We start from the raw sequence: 14,816 nt of genomic DNA, 5'->3' as shown, positions 1-14,816 counted from the left end.
TGCAGAGAACATGCCGTTTAAAGAACAAAGCTGACATTACGCCATTATCCTGTTATTGTCAACAAATCCCACAAAATGACGAAAACCAACACTAGGTGTGTTTCCATTAACCTGCTTAATGCGCAAATTATGAACAGTTCATAATTTCTAATTTCATATAATTTCTAATTAAGAACTGTACTTTACTTGGGTGGGCAGTCCAGGTACATTAACGGCCGCCCAAGTATATCCGCTGACTCATTTTGACATTTTATTTGTATGTTTTTTAATCCATCAGAATGACACCATTCACGATCGATTACCTATTCTCCTCTCGCTCCCCTGTACTGTTTTGTTCTGCTAATGCGCAAAGACAAACAGAAAGAGAGAAAGAGGGAAATAAGGGAGACATGTTAGAAGACGCAGACACGGTGGATAGTGAACGGACAAGTCAGTTCTCAATTCCTGTCGCTGGTCACTGAAGCTGCTGGCACAGGAAATGAGACAGCTGAGGGAGAGGCAGAAGCAGCAGGTCCCAGTGTGGTAAGAAGAGGAATGTGTCATTGCATCTTTGTCAGTGAGGAATTTTAAATAAACACAAAAGTTGTGTTAACGTTGGTCACACCAAGTCACCACATCAATGACATCGTCATGTTTAATTGGAATGATATTGCGAGAGGAAAAAATCCAGCTTCATTCACATACCATAAGTATATCTAATCAATGGAGGATGTGGAAACACAGACCATTTGCATTTGTTTTTTCTGACTTTTCTTAAAAAAAAAAAAGAACAAAAAAAAAAAAAAACATGAAAAAACAAACCTTTTATTTGGCACAAAACTGCAATGGAAACCCAGCTAATGTGTTAGTCCGTCTCTCAGTAGTTTCTGATTTCCCAACTGCCACTGGTTCCTACTGAAGTTGTAAATCTTTAAAAAAAAAAAAAAAAAAAAAAAAAAAAAAAAAAAAAAAAACGGCTGACAAATATATAGTTTCAAGTTTACAAAAGGCTCAGTCATTTCGTAAAGCACATGGCCACTGTAGTGTAACATTACTCAAACAGGAGTAAATAATTCCTTTTGCTGGAGATGCGACTTGTTTAAGGGTTCTCCGTGCTAGTTGTTGGCATGTTGCATGTCCCTGCCAAAAGGTGAAGTACATGTCAATTTCTTGATTTGGAGAACAGCTGTTTCCTCTTTTTATTTTAAGTCCCTTACAACAGCTGTGATGAGGAGGAGGTGACTGACAAGAGGCATCCACCATGACGACTGTGTGTTTGACAGATTGTTCGTGGACTGGTACAAGTGCCCTGAAAGCATCACCAAAAGTTTTAAATCCTACTGTTTCACAATGTGGTTACAACAAAAGCTGATTATATGACGTAGCAGGGTAAGTTTGGAGTTAGAACAAGTCTTCAAAAAGAGATAGGACTGAGTCAAAGGGTTAATGAATTGGTTTCAATTGGTTGGGGAAGAAATTTGTCCCTATAAGAATAGTAGTACAAAGGTGTGAGTGTCTCTTAAAAGTTGCCTTTGTCATGGTCCAATAACCACAAAGGTCAGCTGTGCCGAGGTGACGCACTTCAGAGCACAACTCTGGATGAACATGAATGTCTGGCTCACAGCCAAGCCTGTATTGCTGCTCAATGGATTATTGTTGCGGCTAAGACTCTTATTTTCTTCTCCCTTGAAAACAGCCGGCCTCGTTCTCATTTGCAACCGAGCGAGAAGGGGGGAAAAACCACAAGAAACAAAAGGGTGTCCCTCACATTTCGATGCAGTTAATACATGCATGAATCCTATTAGAATCAATGTCCACTTTTTGTGGGAGCCGTTTACATAATGAAGCATGGGAGCTGATGGGGGTGAGACTCGCCTGATGATGAGCCACAACAACACAATGCAGCACAAGTGATGTCCTAAACAGGATTCAAAACGTTTTATTCAACTAGTATTTAAACGTTCAGTAACTTATTTTTTGGCTACTAAGTGGCAGCAGAAACCAGCTGTAAACCAGACTCTGACATTGCCTTTGGTTGAGATGATTTGGTAAACTCGTTAGCAGTTGCTTAAACACTCGTCCAGCAGACATGAAGCAACATAAGCATTAGGAGTCATGTTTCTGACAAGCTGATGACTGTTATCTCCGTTTTATCTTTTAAAGGCCTGAGAAAATTATTTAGCTCTTTAGCTGCTAAATGCTCCATCACGTTCACCAGCTAATCTCTAACTTTGTCTGGCTGCTGTTTTCTGCTGGATCGATAGTTGGGAGTGCGTTTATCAGACATTTTCTTCCAGAAAAAGCTGTTTGCTACAGCTGAAAACAAGGCAATGGAAGACACAAGAATAAATCAAAACCGTGAAACCAAAACAATGAGCTGAAAGATGTTATAAAAGCTCCCTGTAAGAGTGTGGGTTTGTCATGATGAGCGACCCCTTTTGCAAACAAGCAGATTAGTATTATTATGTGATTTAAGATAGTGTAGTACTTGACAATGTTAATTTCAGGCGAAATCTGCCCAAACTTGTTTCTCCCACTGTGCCCTCTTTTTTCCAGGGAACCACCAAATCTCTGATCCGCATCTGAAGCTCACAAATTTCCAGCCTCCGATCCATTTTGCAGTGTAAACATTTTGACTACAGTGGACATTCTGAAGGACATGAAGCATTTCTATAAATAGCCCCGCATCCTACAGCCCTGATTAATTATGGAAACTAGAAGAAAAAGATTTCATTACAACACAGAAGTGAACTGAATGTGGGTACTTACTGGTAGGTCTGTGAAGGCAATACCTGCAAAGGAAGAAGGAAAGTGTCAGCATGAAGGAGAGCAGTCTTTCCTACATCTGCACACACCAGTAGGACACAGTCACTGTGTTTACATGTACTGAGCTAATCTGGTTACCATCATCTTTCTGCAGAAACCTGTTTTTTTTAATTTCATGTAAATAAGAAAGACATTGGAAACACATTACCCAGGCATGTGTGGCAGAATTTGTACAGTACAGAAAAACAAACAAAAAAAAGATTATGACTCTAAGCAGTGTGGTCTCCCACTGGACCCTGAGGTGAGTTTAGTATGGAAGGGAGGGGTGTGATCAGTAACTAGCTCAGTGTAAATGTAGGTTTTACAGTAACTATGTTAATGTGGAGTATAAACAAATTCTCAGATTTCCTGTCCACATTGTTTTCCATGAGAGCGTGAGGGTCCTGAATTTTTGGCAGGAAATTGCACTTAATTTGTTGCTTATAGTGGGGTACACATTTAGTCACCCTTTTTGTACAAAAAAATGAATGATGTAACAAATTAGAATTACCACCTCGTGGTTGTCTGTCTGCGCCAATCTAGTGGACTAGTTTCAGGTAACATCCCTGTTTATCCAGAATCATTTGAAATATTAACCAATTTGTGTGAGGTCTTGAGTAATGGCTAAAAAGTGTTTTGTGAGGCCACACTAACCATGACCTTTCATCTTTAGCTATCAAAGTCTAATCAAGTCATCCTTGGGTCCAATGAACATTTGCACAACACTAGAAGAGATTCCCTTGAGGAGTTCTGGAGATATTGCATTCACAAGGCAAAAATCATGTTTTGTGAGGTCACCATGACCTTGACCTTTGACCACCAAAATCTAATCAGTTTATCCTTGAATCCAAGTGAATTTTTGTGACAAATTTGAGGAAGTTCCTTCTAGGCGTTGCTGAGATATCATGTCAATGAGAATGGGACGCTGTCTCTGGCGTGGAGGCATGAAAATAAAAAGAACCTAACTCCTGCACACTGTCTTGCTTGCGGCTGGCTGATTGAATCAGTTGTGCAGTATTTACACTCAGGAAATAAGTAAGACATAAACCAGCAGGAAGTGCGCCGTGTACATCGGGTTTTTCCTGTTTACATAGGTTGTGATGGCCTCATGTGTCCATAGTAGTAAATACCAAATCATTATAATTGTGTACCGACAATACTTTCCCACAGGTAACATACACAGACCTATACAATAGCATATCAGTTAAAAATGGTTTCTGAGCTCCATACCTAGGCTGTGGCCATTCTTTGTGTAGAAGCAGGTGTTGTTGATGAGGTTAACGCAGCAGCCAATCACGTCGCCTGTTGTAAACGTGGGTCCGTAGGGTTGCCCAGTGCCGGACGAGCAAAAGGAGTGGCCGTCGTCTCCGTGGTAACCATATGAGTGCTTATCCCAACCTGAAGGATGTGAATGCAAAAGTGTTCAAATATGAGTGCTATGCAGGCAGCGAAAAGATGGTTGAACCTGACATGACATTCAAACAACACAGAGGCCTCGCAAAGAAATTAGGGATGACACACTGAAGTCAAATACAGGATGCAACCGCAGCAACATGGACACAATTTGTCCCTTGCAAACATGATGCATAAGAGCAAAAGCTATGAAACGAAATGTGAGGATGACCTGAGTGCTGTAACCAAGTCTACTGCAAAAGTAATTCAAATGTAAATGTATGATTTGACAAAATGCTAATGTAGAGTTTCAACTAATCTGCACTGTCTCCCTAAGAAAAATATCAACCACGCACTGACAAAGACGACGGAGTGTTACACTGGAAACAAGGTAATCAAACTCCAGAAATCCTGTTTTAACCACAGATTGTGTGTCTGTGGTTTTGTGGGGAAATATTTACAGCAGTGCAAACAAACCAAGTCAGAAATTCATGCTATGCTTTTTAAAAAAACTTAACCAGTCCAGAAAGTAGAAGTTTAGTCTCATTATTCCAAAGCTTCAGTAAATACCCGTTTGTGTGAGGGTTGTCAAGCTGAACTGTTCGCACACCCTCACCCACAAAACCTTAAAATGAGGCTGCAGGGGTTCAATGCCTTGCTCAAGGACAGTGAAGAAGGATACATGACTGACTGCTGATGATGAGCACTGTATGGAAACTGAAACTGCAACATGACACTTCAGAAATCACGCTTTTCAGTCTGTGGGACAGCATGTTGTTTTCACTGTGGCTGCACAACGACACGGCTCATTCAGCTTCGCCACAAAGCTGGATACGAGCCCAGAATTTGGAGATTTTTAGCATTTTGACCTTCATTTCTTTCTTTGGCTGTTGACTCCCTCACCTACCAGACTGCAGATCAGTTTTGTTTCTCTACTCTTAACTTAACATGAGTAAATATCAGTTGTGACGAGCATAAAAACAGAAAAAAATCCAATAATTTTATGTGATGAACAAAAATGTGTTAAAATTAAAAAGCTCCAAAATACAAGTTCTGTAAAAGTTCAAGAGAATTAAACTGTGTGTGTGTGTGTTGAGCATTTGTCCGATCCTAGTTTCAGAGGGAGAGGGGAGGAAGCAGCAGCCTCTGCTGCAGCATGGACGGCCTCTTGCCTGTTTTAAATTTTACAAACCAAGTGGCAGGATCCTGTGAGTTACTGTTGAGCTGCTGTTGAGCTGCAGAATTAATCCTGCTGTTGCCACATTCATCACTGGAAGAAAGCACTCAACTCTGTAGCAGTCTGGCATCGGTTCCTCACAATTACTGAATTTTCATTAGCATCTATCCATCAGCTGGGACTCTGCAGTCTGCACAGGGCCTCTTATTATCTTTGTAAGGAGAGTCTGGAGCTCTTGGGTGGGTCCAGTTCTCAGATTGGTGAAGGGGTGCCGGGGCTCCTGTTTGGCCTGATAACCTCAGTGGACAGAGCTGAGCTGACGACTTCCAGCACTGTGTTGATGGCACCATGTCATGGCAAAGAGAACCAGTAGCAGCAGAAACTCTAGATACCAGTTTTAAAACTGTGCCCTCTTACATTTGTTTATGTTGCAGAGAATTGTTGAAGCATTTTCCCCGAAAATCAAATTAAACCATATAAATTAGATTATTAATAGATTACAAATAGCACGTGTAGTCATGGATGTATTAAGAACACACAGTCAAAGATAGGGTTTGTATAAAAGTTGCCGACTCTGCATATGATCAAAAAAGTATTTTAGATTTAGGACCATACACCAATTCTTCTCCAGCTGAGCCAGTTGAGAGCATGTGTGTTAGAGACTCACTCTGAGCAGACTGACTTCCTGCATACGTAAATGCAACGAAATTACAGCAGTTCCTTTTGTAACCACATCTGAACTTGTTTGTATTTTTGCATCCAATACATACGTTGATGTGAGATATTAACTAAAGAAAAAACATAGGGAAAACAACACTTCATACTTCCAAAATATTTAAACTGCCGTGCCATCTCAATTTTACTAATTTCCATGTTGTCTTTTCGTTCTGCACATTTCCCTGGAGTACAGAGTGCCATTAAAATTTTCTTTTAGGTGAATGCATCAGGAAGTCTTCCACACACTCTTACATACAGTCATTTGCCTGCACCAGAAATTCACAGTACACATCTGTGGAAATCATTTTTACCTCCAAAGAGGATGTTTCTCCAAAGATTTGTTTATTTGTCAGCAGGATTACACAAAAAGAACTGAACCTGGTGGAGGGATGGGGGGTGGGCCAGAGACAAACCCATAAAACTTTGGTGCAGATCTAGAACATTTACTATATAAATGTGATTTTTACTGGTGCATGTTGTTTGACATTGGTCTGTGATCTCTCAGTGTCCTGCTAGTTGTTTTCTTATTCATTATCTTTTGGCTTGTTTGTTTGTTTTTATAGTGTACCTATAGGCACATGGTAGGGGAGAGAACACCTTCCCTGAATGGAACTACCACATTCATTCATTTCCCTGACAACTCCAGGCTTGTCACACATGTAGAAATCCTGTATTTCAGCCTCTCCAACAATAGGAATAGATACATGCATAATCAGATAATTGACAAATAACACATTGAAATTAATGGTCTGTCATTCACAGTCACACCTACATCCAGTGCATTGAAGGCCAACCTCATTCTCGACTGGACAACAAGTTCACAGACAAAATGACACCCACACAAATGCAAAAGACTGCTAGTGTAATATAGAGTAGACACATACAGACAACAGACACACCCAAAGGCAGCAGTAATAGACACTGACATGAAACAAATACACAAAGTGTCATCTTACCAGGGAGTCTGTTCATGTTTACACCCTGAGCTGAAAGGCCAATGCCCATGTACCTGTGAAACAGACAGTTGAGTAAAAATGTAAAATCATGCATGACCGATAAACATCCTAAATACCTCACCATCTCCCATATCTGATTGTCTGCAGCCATGGTTACAGCCTGTGAGATTGTTATATTCAGTATGCATCTTGGGCTCACGAATGTCTGTACAGAATTTCATCAAAAGCTAACAATAGTTGTAGTTATTGTGCTAGCTAGAGCGGCAATGATTAGTCCATTGATCTAGTAGTTGACTGAAAGAAAATTAATTAGCAACTGTTTTAATTATTGATTTTTCAAGCAAAAATACCAAATATTTCATAGTTCCAGGTTCTCAAGTGTGAGGATTTGTTGCTTTTCTTCATCTAATGTGATTCTAAAATGAATATTTTGGGGTTTTGAACTGTTGGTCAGACAGAAGTAGACATTTAATGACATCATCTTGTGCTCCGGGATATTGTGTTGGCCATTTTTCACCATTTTCTTATGTTTTATTGTCCAATTGAATAATCAGTTAATTGATAAAATGATCAGAAGATTAAATGGATAATGAAAAAAAATCTTTAGTTGCAGCCCTTAGCAGAGATACAAGCATTTGTCTCAGGCTTGAAATATTGGACTGATAGACTGACTGAACCATCCCTGGTCCCAAACTGCTAGTTTATGTTTAAATATCCAATTAAACTTTTGAATCAAATAATGCTTAAATTCCTGTTTCCTAACAGGCACTACACAACAGAAATCCAACTAAATGTGGACAAGTTTTTGGATCATCAAAGTATTCAAACATCTCGGGGTCAAAGAGGATAAATTGGTTGAAAAGAACCAAGTCATGTGACTTTTGGCTGTTAAACTGTAAAGCGAGGCCCTTGAAGACAATTGAAGACTCAATTTCAGATTACAGATTGACCTCTAGCCTTATGAAGATTTAATCATGCTTTCACTTCATTAGACTTTTGGTGTTAAGCAGTTTCCTGATGTGAATATCTAAAAATCAAATTTTCTTTACAAGATATGTACTTCTAAGAATCTAAAGTATGAAGAGAAGGAGAGCAAGACTGTTATCTACTGTCAGCCATAATTTTTTCCTTTAGATTTCTTTTCTGATCTGCCACCAACAGATGAGATAATTAGGGCTTCCTACAACAGAAAAAAATAAACTGCTTTAGTTCTCCCCCTTGCCCCAGTTATCTGCACCAAACTAACTACAATACATACAAGTATAGCTACATATTGACTTGGTTAAAATCCTGATGCAAGTTTTTGCCTTAAACAACAAGCAGCTACAATAAGAGCCGCAGTGCTGGAGGACTACAGTGCATATAAATCCACATTAGATTAGTCAGTTGTTTAACCTTCAATTGTTACCAGTATTTTAAAGCTTTGACCAACTGTACACTTTGTGTAAAATGGTACATCATCTGATGTGAGCGGCTTATTAGTTATGATAGTTGAGTCTATAGGCAATCTAGTGGATAAACAATATCTAAAGCTAGTGGCCCCTCAAGACTGTAAAGTCTAAACAGTCCATCCATTTTTGCTGTTAGCATAGCTGTAGATTTGGCTAAGTGTTCATTAGCATTGGAGTAAAGCTCTACTGTGCTATGATCTCACTGCTTATGTCTTAATATTGGTTTATGAATATATAACAAGGAAACATGTTAACGTTCTTAGCGTGTAGCAATTAGCATGTTCGTAAGCATGCTAATGTGCATATAGATGGCATGTTACTATGCTAACATTTACCATGTAACATTTTAAGCTAATTTTATTATTTCAACCATGAAAACTGCAGCTGAATGAAATATTGTATGTTACTGGGGAAAAAAAAAAACAAACAACTAATTTCAGGTGGTAGTTTTACAGGAACAGTTTGGAACTGAATTGTTAGATAACTGAACTGTTCACCCGCTGCTGGTGATAATGAAAAGTCAGTGGCTCTACAGAACTCACTCAGATTCATCCAAACTTCAGAGTAATCAATCAAACAGCTGTTGAGATATTTTACTTTGGACCAGTGTTGGAGAAACCTTCAGGATGCTGCCATCCCTTGAGCCAAGCGGCTAACGTAGCTAAAGTGTTGAAATTAAACGTTTTGCTTTGTTGTTATAAGTGCTTACCCATCTCGGCCTTTACTGATGATCTTCACCTCAAAGTAGTAGACCCCGCAGGCAGCTGGGATGGGGTGGGTGGCCCGTACAGATGCTGCATCTTTAGGGGTTTTGCCATGACCTTAGGGTGAGGGTAAAACACAGACACCAGAACAAAAGGGTGTGGTTATTATAAATCATTCCATTATCATGAAGGGATAGAGATGCAGAATGTGAAGACAGCCAAAACATTTCTACAGCTACTTAGGCTGATGATGACCAGCAGTTTTGATTCACTTTCATTCAAAGCACAGTGCAGGATTGTTTGTAGACTGTCAGCACAAGTGGCGGTGGAGGAGATTAAACCACAAAATCCTGACAATGATGAAGCCAGCTCAAACCATGTGTTCAACAAGCAGAGAGCATACCGTTCCAGTAGTTTTCAATGTCAAAGTTTTAACCCATGAACGCTGACCATACCTGCCAGTTATTCCCCTACAGTGAAAGAATACTAGACTGAGCAGATAATGTCAAAGTTGCTGTCAAGTTGGATCAGAACAGAAGTGGCGCTTCTACAGAGAAACCATACCATAAATATTGTACAACCTAAATTGTGTACTAAAAAGAAAGAAAACAGCCTGAACACAAAAGTGCTTATACAAATATCTGTTCAGGTAAATGTGTACTAGTAGTATTTTGAGTACAATAATTGCCTAATTTACATTCTGCAAATGATTTATATATGGTCTGACAGATATTCCACATGAAACGAGGTGTTGCAAAGGGATGTGGAGAGGGACTTGCTTTTAAGTTTAAAAAAAATAAATAAATAAGAGGGAGAATTGCCTCTGTGATCCCAAAATATATAACGCAGTTTTACTAGATGAAATTTTTATGAATACGCTTGAGCACAAGATGGTTCAGTGGTTGTAAAATTATCACCTTAAATGCTCTGAATCTGAAACCTCCTGGGTTCTGGGCTGTGAAGCAGCTCGTGCTGCTAAGCTAACATAAGCTCAAGCAGCTACAATGCAGAGCTGTCAACAGCATCATTAGTTGGGTATCAAATGTTTCCACTGTCAGATGTTACTAAGCTGCAGTTTGTAGTGATTCCAATAAGTAAACAACTTGGTTGCTGTTATTAATAAGGTTTTAAATGTCATGATTATACTTGGAAATACTGAGTAATGTCAAGTTTCTTACTATAAAAGCTAAAGCTAAAGAGCTTAAACACACAGTTTTGACTGTCGTAAACAAGCTGTTTATTCAGAAGTTGGTTTGGAAAAGATCTCTCAACAACAAAGGAGTGCATTATTTTATCTAATTAGTTTTAATTTAGAAACAAGATATGTTTATGATAATATTAGATATAAACTTATCTCGTTTAATGCTATGTAGATCAAAACAAAAGGCTTGACTTAAATCTAGAAGAAATAATCACAATTTAAATCTCAAGTGAAATAAAAGAAAACCACAAAATCACAATCAGATATTTTTCTCAAATTGTTCAGCTGTAAGACAAGGCATTTCTTATTACATAGGTTGTATGAACTATAGCAGGTTAGCTGTCAAAAGTTGTTAAGACTTGACCATCTCACCAGAAGTCTGTTTCAAGGAGCAGGTTTAACTAGCGATCTGGGCGATATTGCTTAGGAATACCCAGGAGCCACTCAAATCTGGAAAATGGCCTTGAGTAGATGGACTTAAATAAAAGTTTTCACCTCCATTTTACATTTACTCATGCGACAAAATGGTTGCTTGAGGAATACACCATTATTGTGCTGAAAATGGGAAAAATATAATATTATGAACAGGGCCTGTATTCAAAAGTCAGGTTTCAAGAATATTATAATTTTCAAATTTTAATTAATATTTGTTGAGATTCATTTTTTAAAACCATAGAATCAATCATTTTCATCCATAAAATACCATAAAATAGGGGAAATTGCCAATCACAAACCAACCCTAACCCTTTTTGCTCACTAAAAGAATTAAATGATAATTAATAACCTAAATTGCTGGTGATTCATTTTGGTTTGACTTATTGCTCGACTATATGAAGGTAGGCGCATTACTGTGTTGTTTAATCTAATATTTTCATGCTTATTTCTACTTTTGGGGATAAAGTCTTCTGACATGCTTTAGCTGTTCAAAGATCTGACACAGTTGTGATGAGTATGTTAATTATATCATCATCATCTGACAAATATATGACATCATTGCAAATAATAATAATAATAATAATAATGATGCTATTTTCTAACACTGCATTGCTGCAGTTCTTGGGGCTATTCTCTATGTCTATCATCATTATCTATATTAAACTGATATTTTTCTCAGTTATTTTTTATTTAATTGTTTGTTTTATAAAAAGTGGGAATAGTGGGAAATCCTCATTGTGATTTCCCAAAGCAGCCAAGGACATGTTAAAATGTCTGGTATTGTCCAAGCAACACTTCTAAATCAAAGTTTTTCAGTTTATCATTATTATTATTTTTACAGAATTAGCAAAAACAGAGAATATTTGTATTTCTATACCTGAAACCAATTAATTGTTGAAATTGCCTCAAGCGATGAATCAATTATCCAAATAGTTGCAGATTACTCATTTCAGCTCTGGTACTTGTGATATGTGAACTTGAGTGACATTCAGTTTAAGTAACAAAATAACTGGTGGAAGATTGTGTTAATTGGGTTTTAGATGACAAAGCATTTAAGTGTTGATTATGTTAATTATAAACGTTAACATATCTATCTTGAACAACGTTTAATTTACTTCATTTTCAACCTATTATGTCCATGATTTAGATCCCATCCAGAGTGTACCAAAGTACTGGGACATTTGACATAGTAAAACATAGTTAATCACAGTCAGACTCAAATGTTCAGCTTGACTCTGCTGTGGAAATACAGCATTCAAAAAGAGTGACTTTTAAAGTGGTGATCTGTGTTTGCTCCCTGCTGGTGGTTCATGTAAAAGTTCCAATATGTGAATTCTAAAGTTACTCAACATATGCATACCTGTTGTAAGATATCCAGGTGGATTTGCAGTACAAATACAGAGCATTCTAGCTGTAACAAGGAAGAGTGTGTGTTGAGAGCCAGTCAGACTCAGAATAGTAGAACACACCCAGGAAGCACAGTTACAGCTTGTTTTTTTAAACATTAGCCTTTTCTTGTAGGCCTGCACCAAAACCCTCTTGATAGCTTTGCTAAGCAAATGGTCCAACCTGAATGTCAGACAAGACACTTAATATCTAACCCTTAGCAACACAGAACTATATATACCAATACTGTCATCAATAACTACTTCAGTGGAAGCTTGTCAATCCTTCAAAGTAACTTAAGCTAATCATGATATTTGACACTGTGTATTTCCTGTCATTTAATCACCTAATAATGCTACATTAGCCTACCAAGAGGCTCTCTAGTCCTATCCATTTTGGCTAACGCTAAACGGAATGATTATATGCCTCATAACGAGCCTAACCAGCAGATACATTATTTTAGATAGTACTTTGTTTGACAATGATTACATGTAAATTGTTACATTTCAAAAGACAGCATGACAGATGGTCCGCCTTGAAAGTATTCATGGTGACAGTTCATAGAGCTATAGACGGGAAAGCTAACGAGCTAGTAGGTCAGTTTTGGCTGTGGATACACCTCGCCAGCTGGTCGGGTTGCAAGATGTCCTCTGCCTTGTTGTTGATGAAGCTGCTAGCCTAGCCCACTTTGTTTTTAGCCACAACGGCAGCTGGCTTTGATCCGTTAACCGTCAAGCTAAGCTAACGTTAGCAACCTAGGCGTTAGCCTTGGGTAATAAAAGTGCTAAAATGAGCATACGTCTTTGTGTCATACCTTTATAGTGTACGCGGAGATTGTTCTGAGAGAGCCCGATGTAGCTAAACTTGTCCTTCGGGCTCCAGGACCGAGGAAGCGGAGTCTCGTTTTCATTAACGGCTGGATAGAGCCGTCGGAGTCGCTGGTTGAGCTCCTTTTCCTGCTCGTTCAGAGCTGCGTCTCCGTGGACAACAACCGACATGAGAAACCCACAGCCGGACGACTGTCCAGACATGGCTACGACACGAGTATTAGTGAAATGGCTTGTCAGCAACAAGCCAGAGCCACTTGTGTCAGTCAGTGTCAAGTTTGTTAAGGAGGAGGAGGTGGTGGTGGTGGGGGGTTTAGCAAAGCTAGCTAGCTAGCAGGCTGAGCTAACTGGCTTCGCTGTTCGTAGAGGCAGCCAGAGCTGGTTAGCCGAGTAGCTAACCTAGCTAACGCGTTCGGCTTGGCCAGCACAGGCAAAGCGATCGCTGGAATGGCTCAGGTTGACATTAGCTCACACAACGCCACTAGAAGAAGATGGTCTGCCGCACAGGATCTGAAGAAAGTGGGTAGAAGACAGAGGAGCGAGTCGTTGCTGGGAGCAAAGTAGGAACTAACGTTAGGCTAGACGGATCGACTAAGTCTGAGGAGCTCGGCTAGCCTCGATCTTTTGTTTGTTGTCGGAGCGTTATACGCGAATCTGATTGGCTGACAACGGCTCCACTCACTTCCTATGGGAATGTGAAGTATATACACAGAATGAGCAGTGGATGTGCAGCAGACAGGGCAACAACTCATCAATAGACTTACAAGGTAGGCACAGTCACTGACTCATCATCAACATCAGTATTCTGTATTCATCACTTCTTCTTAAGCAATATTATTTTATCATCACTCTGTCCTGTACATCTATTATGCTGCCTTTTCTTAATTTCTGATTTAAATTTTTTTTCTCTCTTGCTCTCTGTGTGCCCATTTATTCAGTGTACAATTAATTTACTGTATCTGTCTATCTGATATGTTTCACCAAGGGATTTTATTCTGATTTGATCTTTTTTTCCCCCATTTACAGTCATTTAAATCAACTGTTAAGACTTTTATCTTTTTCTGTTATCATCATCATCATCATCATCAATAGAGCTTGAATTGGAACGTACTTAAAGAGGTTTACCTTGTTATGTAAAATGTTGATACAATGACAACGATAAAAAAAACAATACATCCTCTTCTAGTTTACAGGCCTTAGATTAATGTGCTGGAGGATCACGGGGCAAAGTGGAGCTGTGGGCCTCTGTTGACCTCTTGGTTGCTCCCACTCTGATTGTATTGTATATTTATCCTGATGCCCTTTAAAGAGTATTCTAGACATTTAGCATTGCACCTCTGTAACACTGTCAGACTCACAATGGACAGTTGAAAAAAAAGTATTGAGATCAGTGCAGCAGAACCAGAAATATCGTCTTTTTTATTCCACACATTCTTCTTCCTTGTCCAAACCTGGCACCAGGCCCCTATAATAACATATATAGTGATGCTCCAGGACCTGTAAACAGACTTTGATGTGTAAAATCGACACAGCTCCCCTTTAGGTACCTATCAGGTACAGTGCACACAACAGGCCACACATGAGCCTCAGAGACCAACCTTATCCCCTAGAAATTCTTTGTTCATATGCAACTGATGTGCAACAGAAAATATGTTTTGAGGGAAAGATAAGGTGGAAACATTCTTTATGAACATATCTGCTGAGACGCATACTGAACATAAAGCTGGAAAATGTTTAATGACAACGTACTGTATTTTATTTGTTTTCGCTACAGTGTCTACTCATA

General features: G+C 38.9%; 1 protein-coding gene across 2 annotated transcripts in view; it reads right to left on the bottom strand.

The window, feature by feature from the left end:
* ranbp9 (RAN binding protein 9) overlaps nucleotides 1–13,773 on the bottom strand; it is a 29,375-nt gene extending 15,602 nt beyond the window's left edge. Inside the window, exons 1-5 of one of the 2 annotated variants that reach the window (XM_056391798.1) lie at nucleotides 13,018–13,773; nucleotides 9,187–9,298; nucleotides 7,027–7,079; nucleotides 4,015–4,182; nucleotides 2,749–2,771 (exon numbers count right to left, since the gene is read on the bottom strand). In XM_056391798.1, coding sequence (XP_056247773.1) covers nucleotides 2,749–2,771; nucleotides 4,015–4,182; nucleotides 7,027–7,079; nucleotides 9,187–9,298; nucleotides 13,018–13,234 — 573 coding nt within the window. In that variant the 5' untranslated portion in view covers nucleotides 13,235–13,773. The remainder of the gene's footprint in view (nucleotides 1–2,748; nucleotides 2,772–4,014; nucleotides 4,183–7,026; nucleotides 7,080–9,186; nucleotides 9,299–13,017) is intronic. The other variant, XM_056391799.1, reaches the window with a different exon arrangement.
* Between the last annotated feature and the right edge of the window lie 1,043 nt (nucleotides 13,774–14,816).

Source organism: Seriola aureovittata, chromosome 12, assembly GCF_021018895.1.
Source record: "Seriola aureovittata isolate HTS-2021-v1 ecotype China chromosome 12, ASM2101889v1, whole genome shotgun sequence".
NCBI classification, from domain to species: Eukaryota; Metazoa; Chordata; class Actinopteri; order Carangiformes; family Carangidae; genus Seriola; species Seriola aureovittata.
The sequence above is the reverse complement of the archived record's forward strand: the minus strand, read 5'-3'. Positions and strand labels throughout refer to the sequence as shown.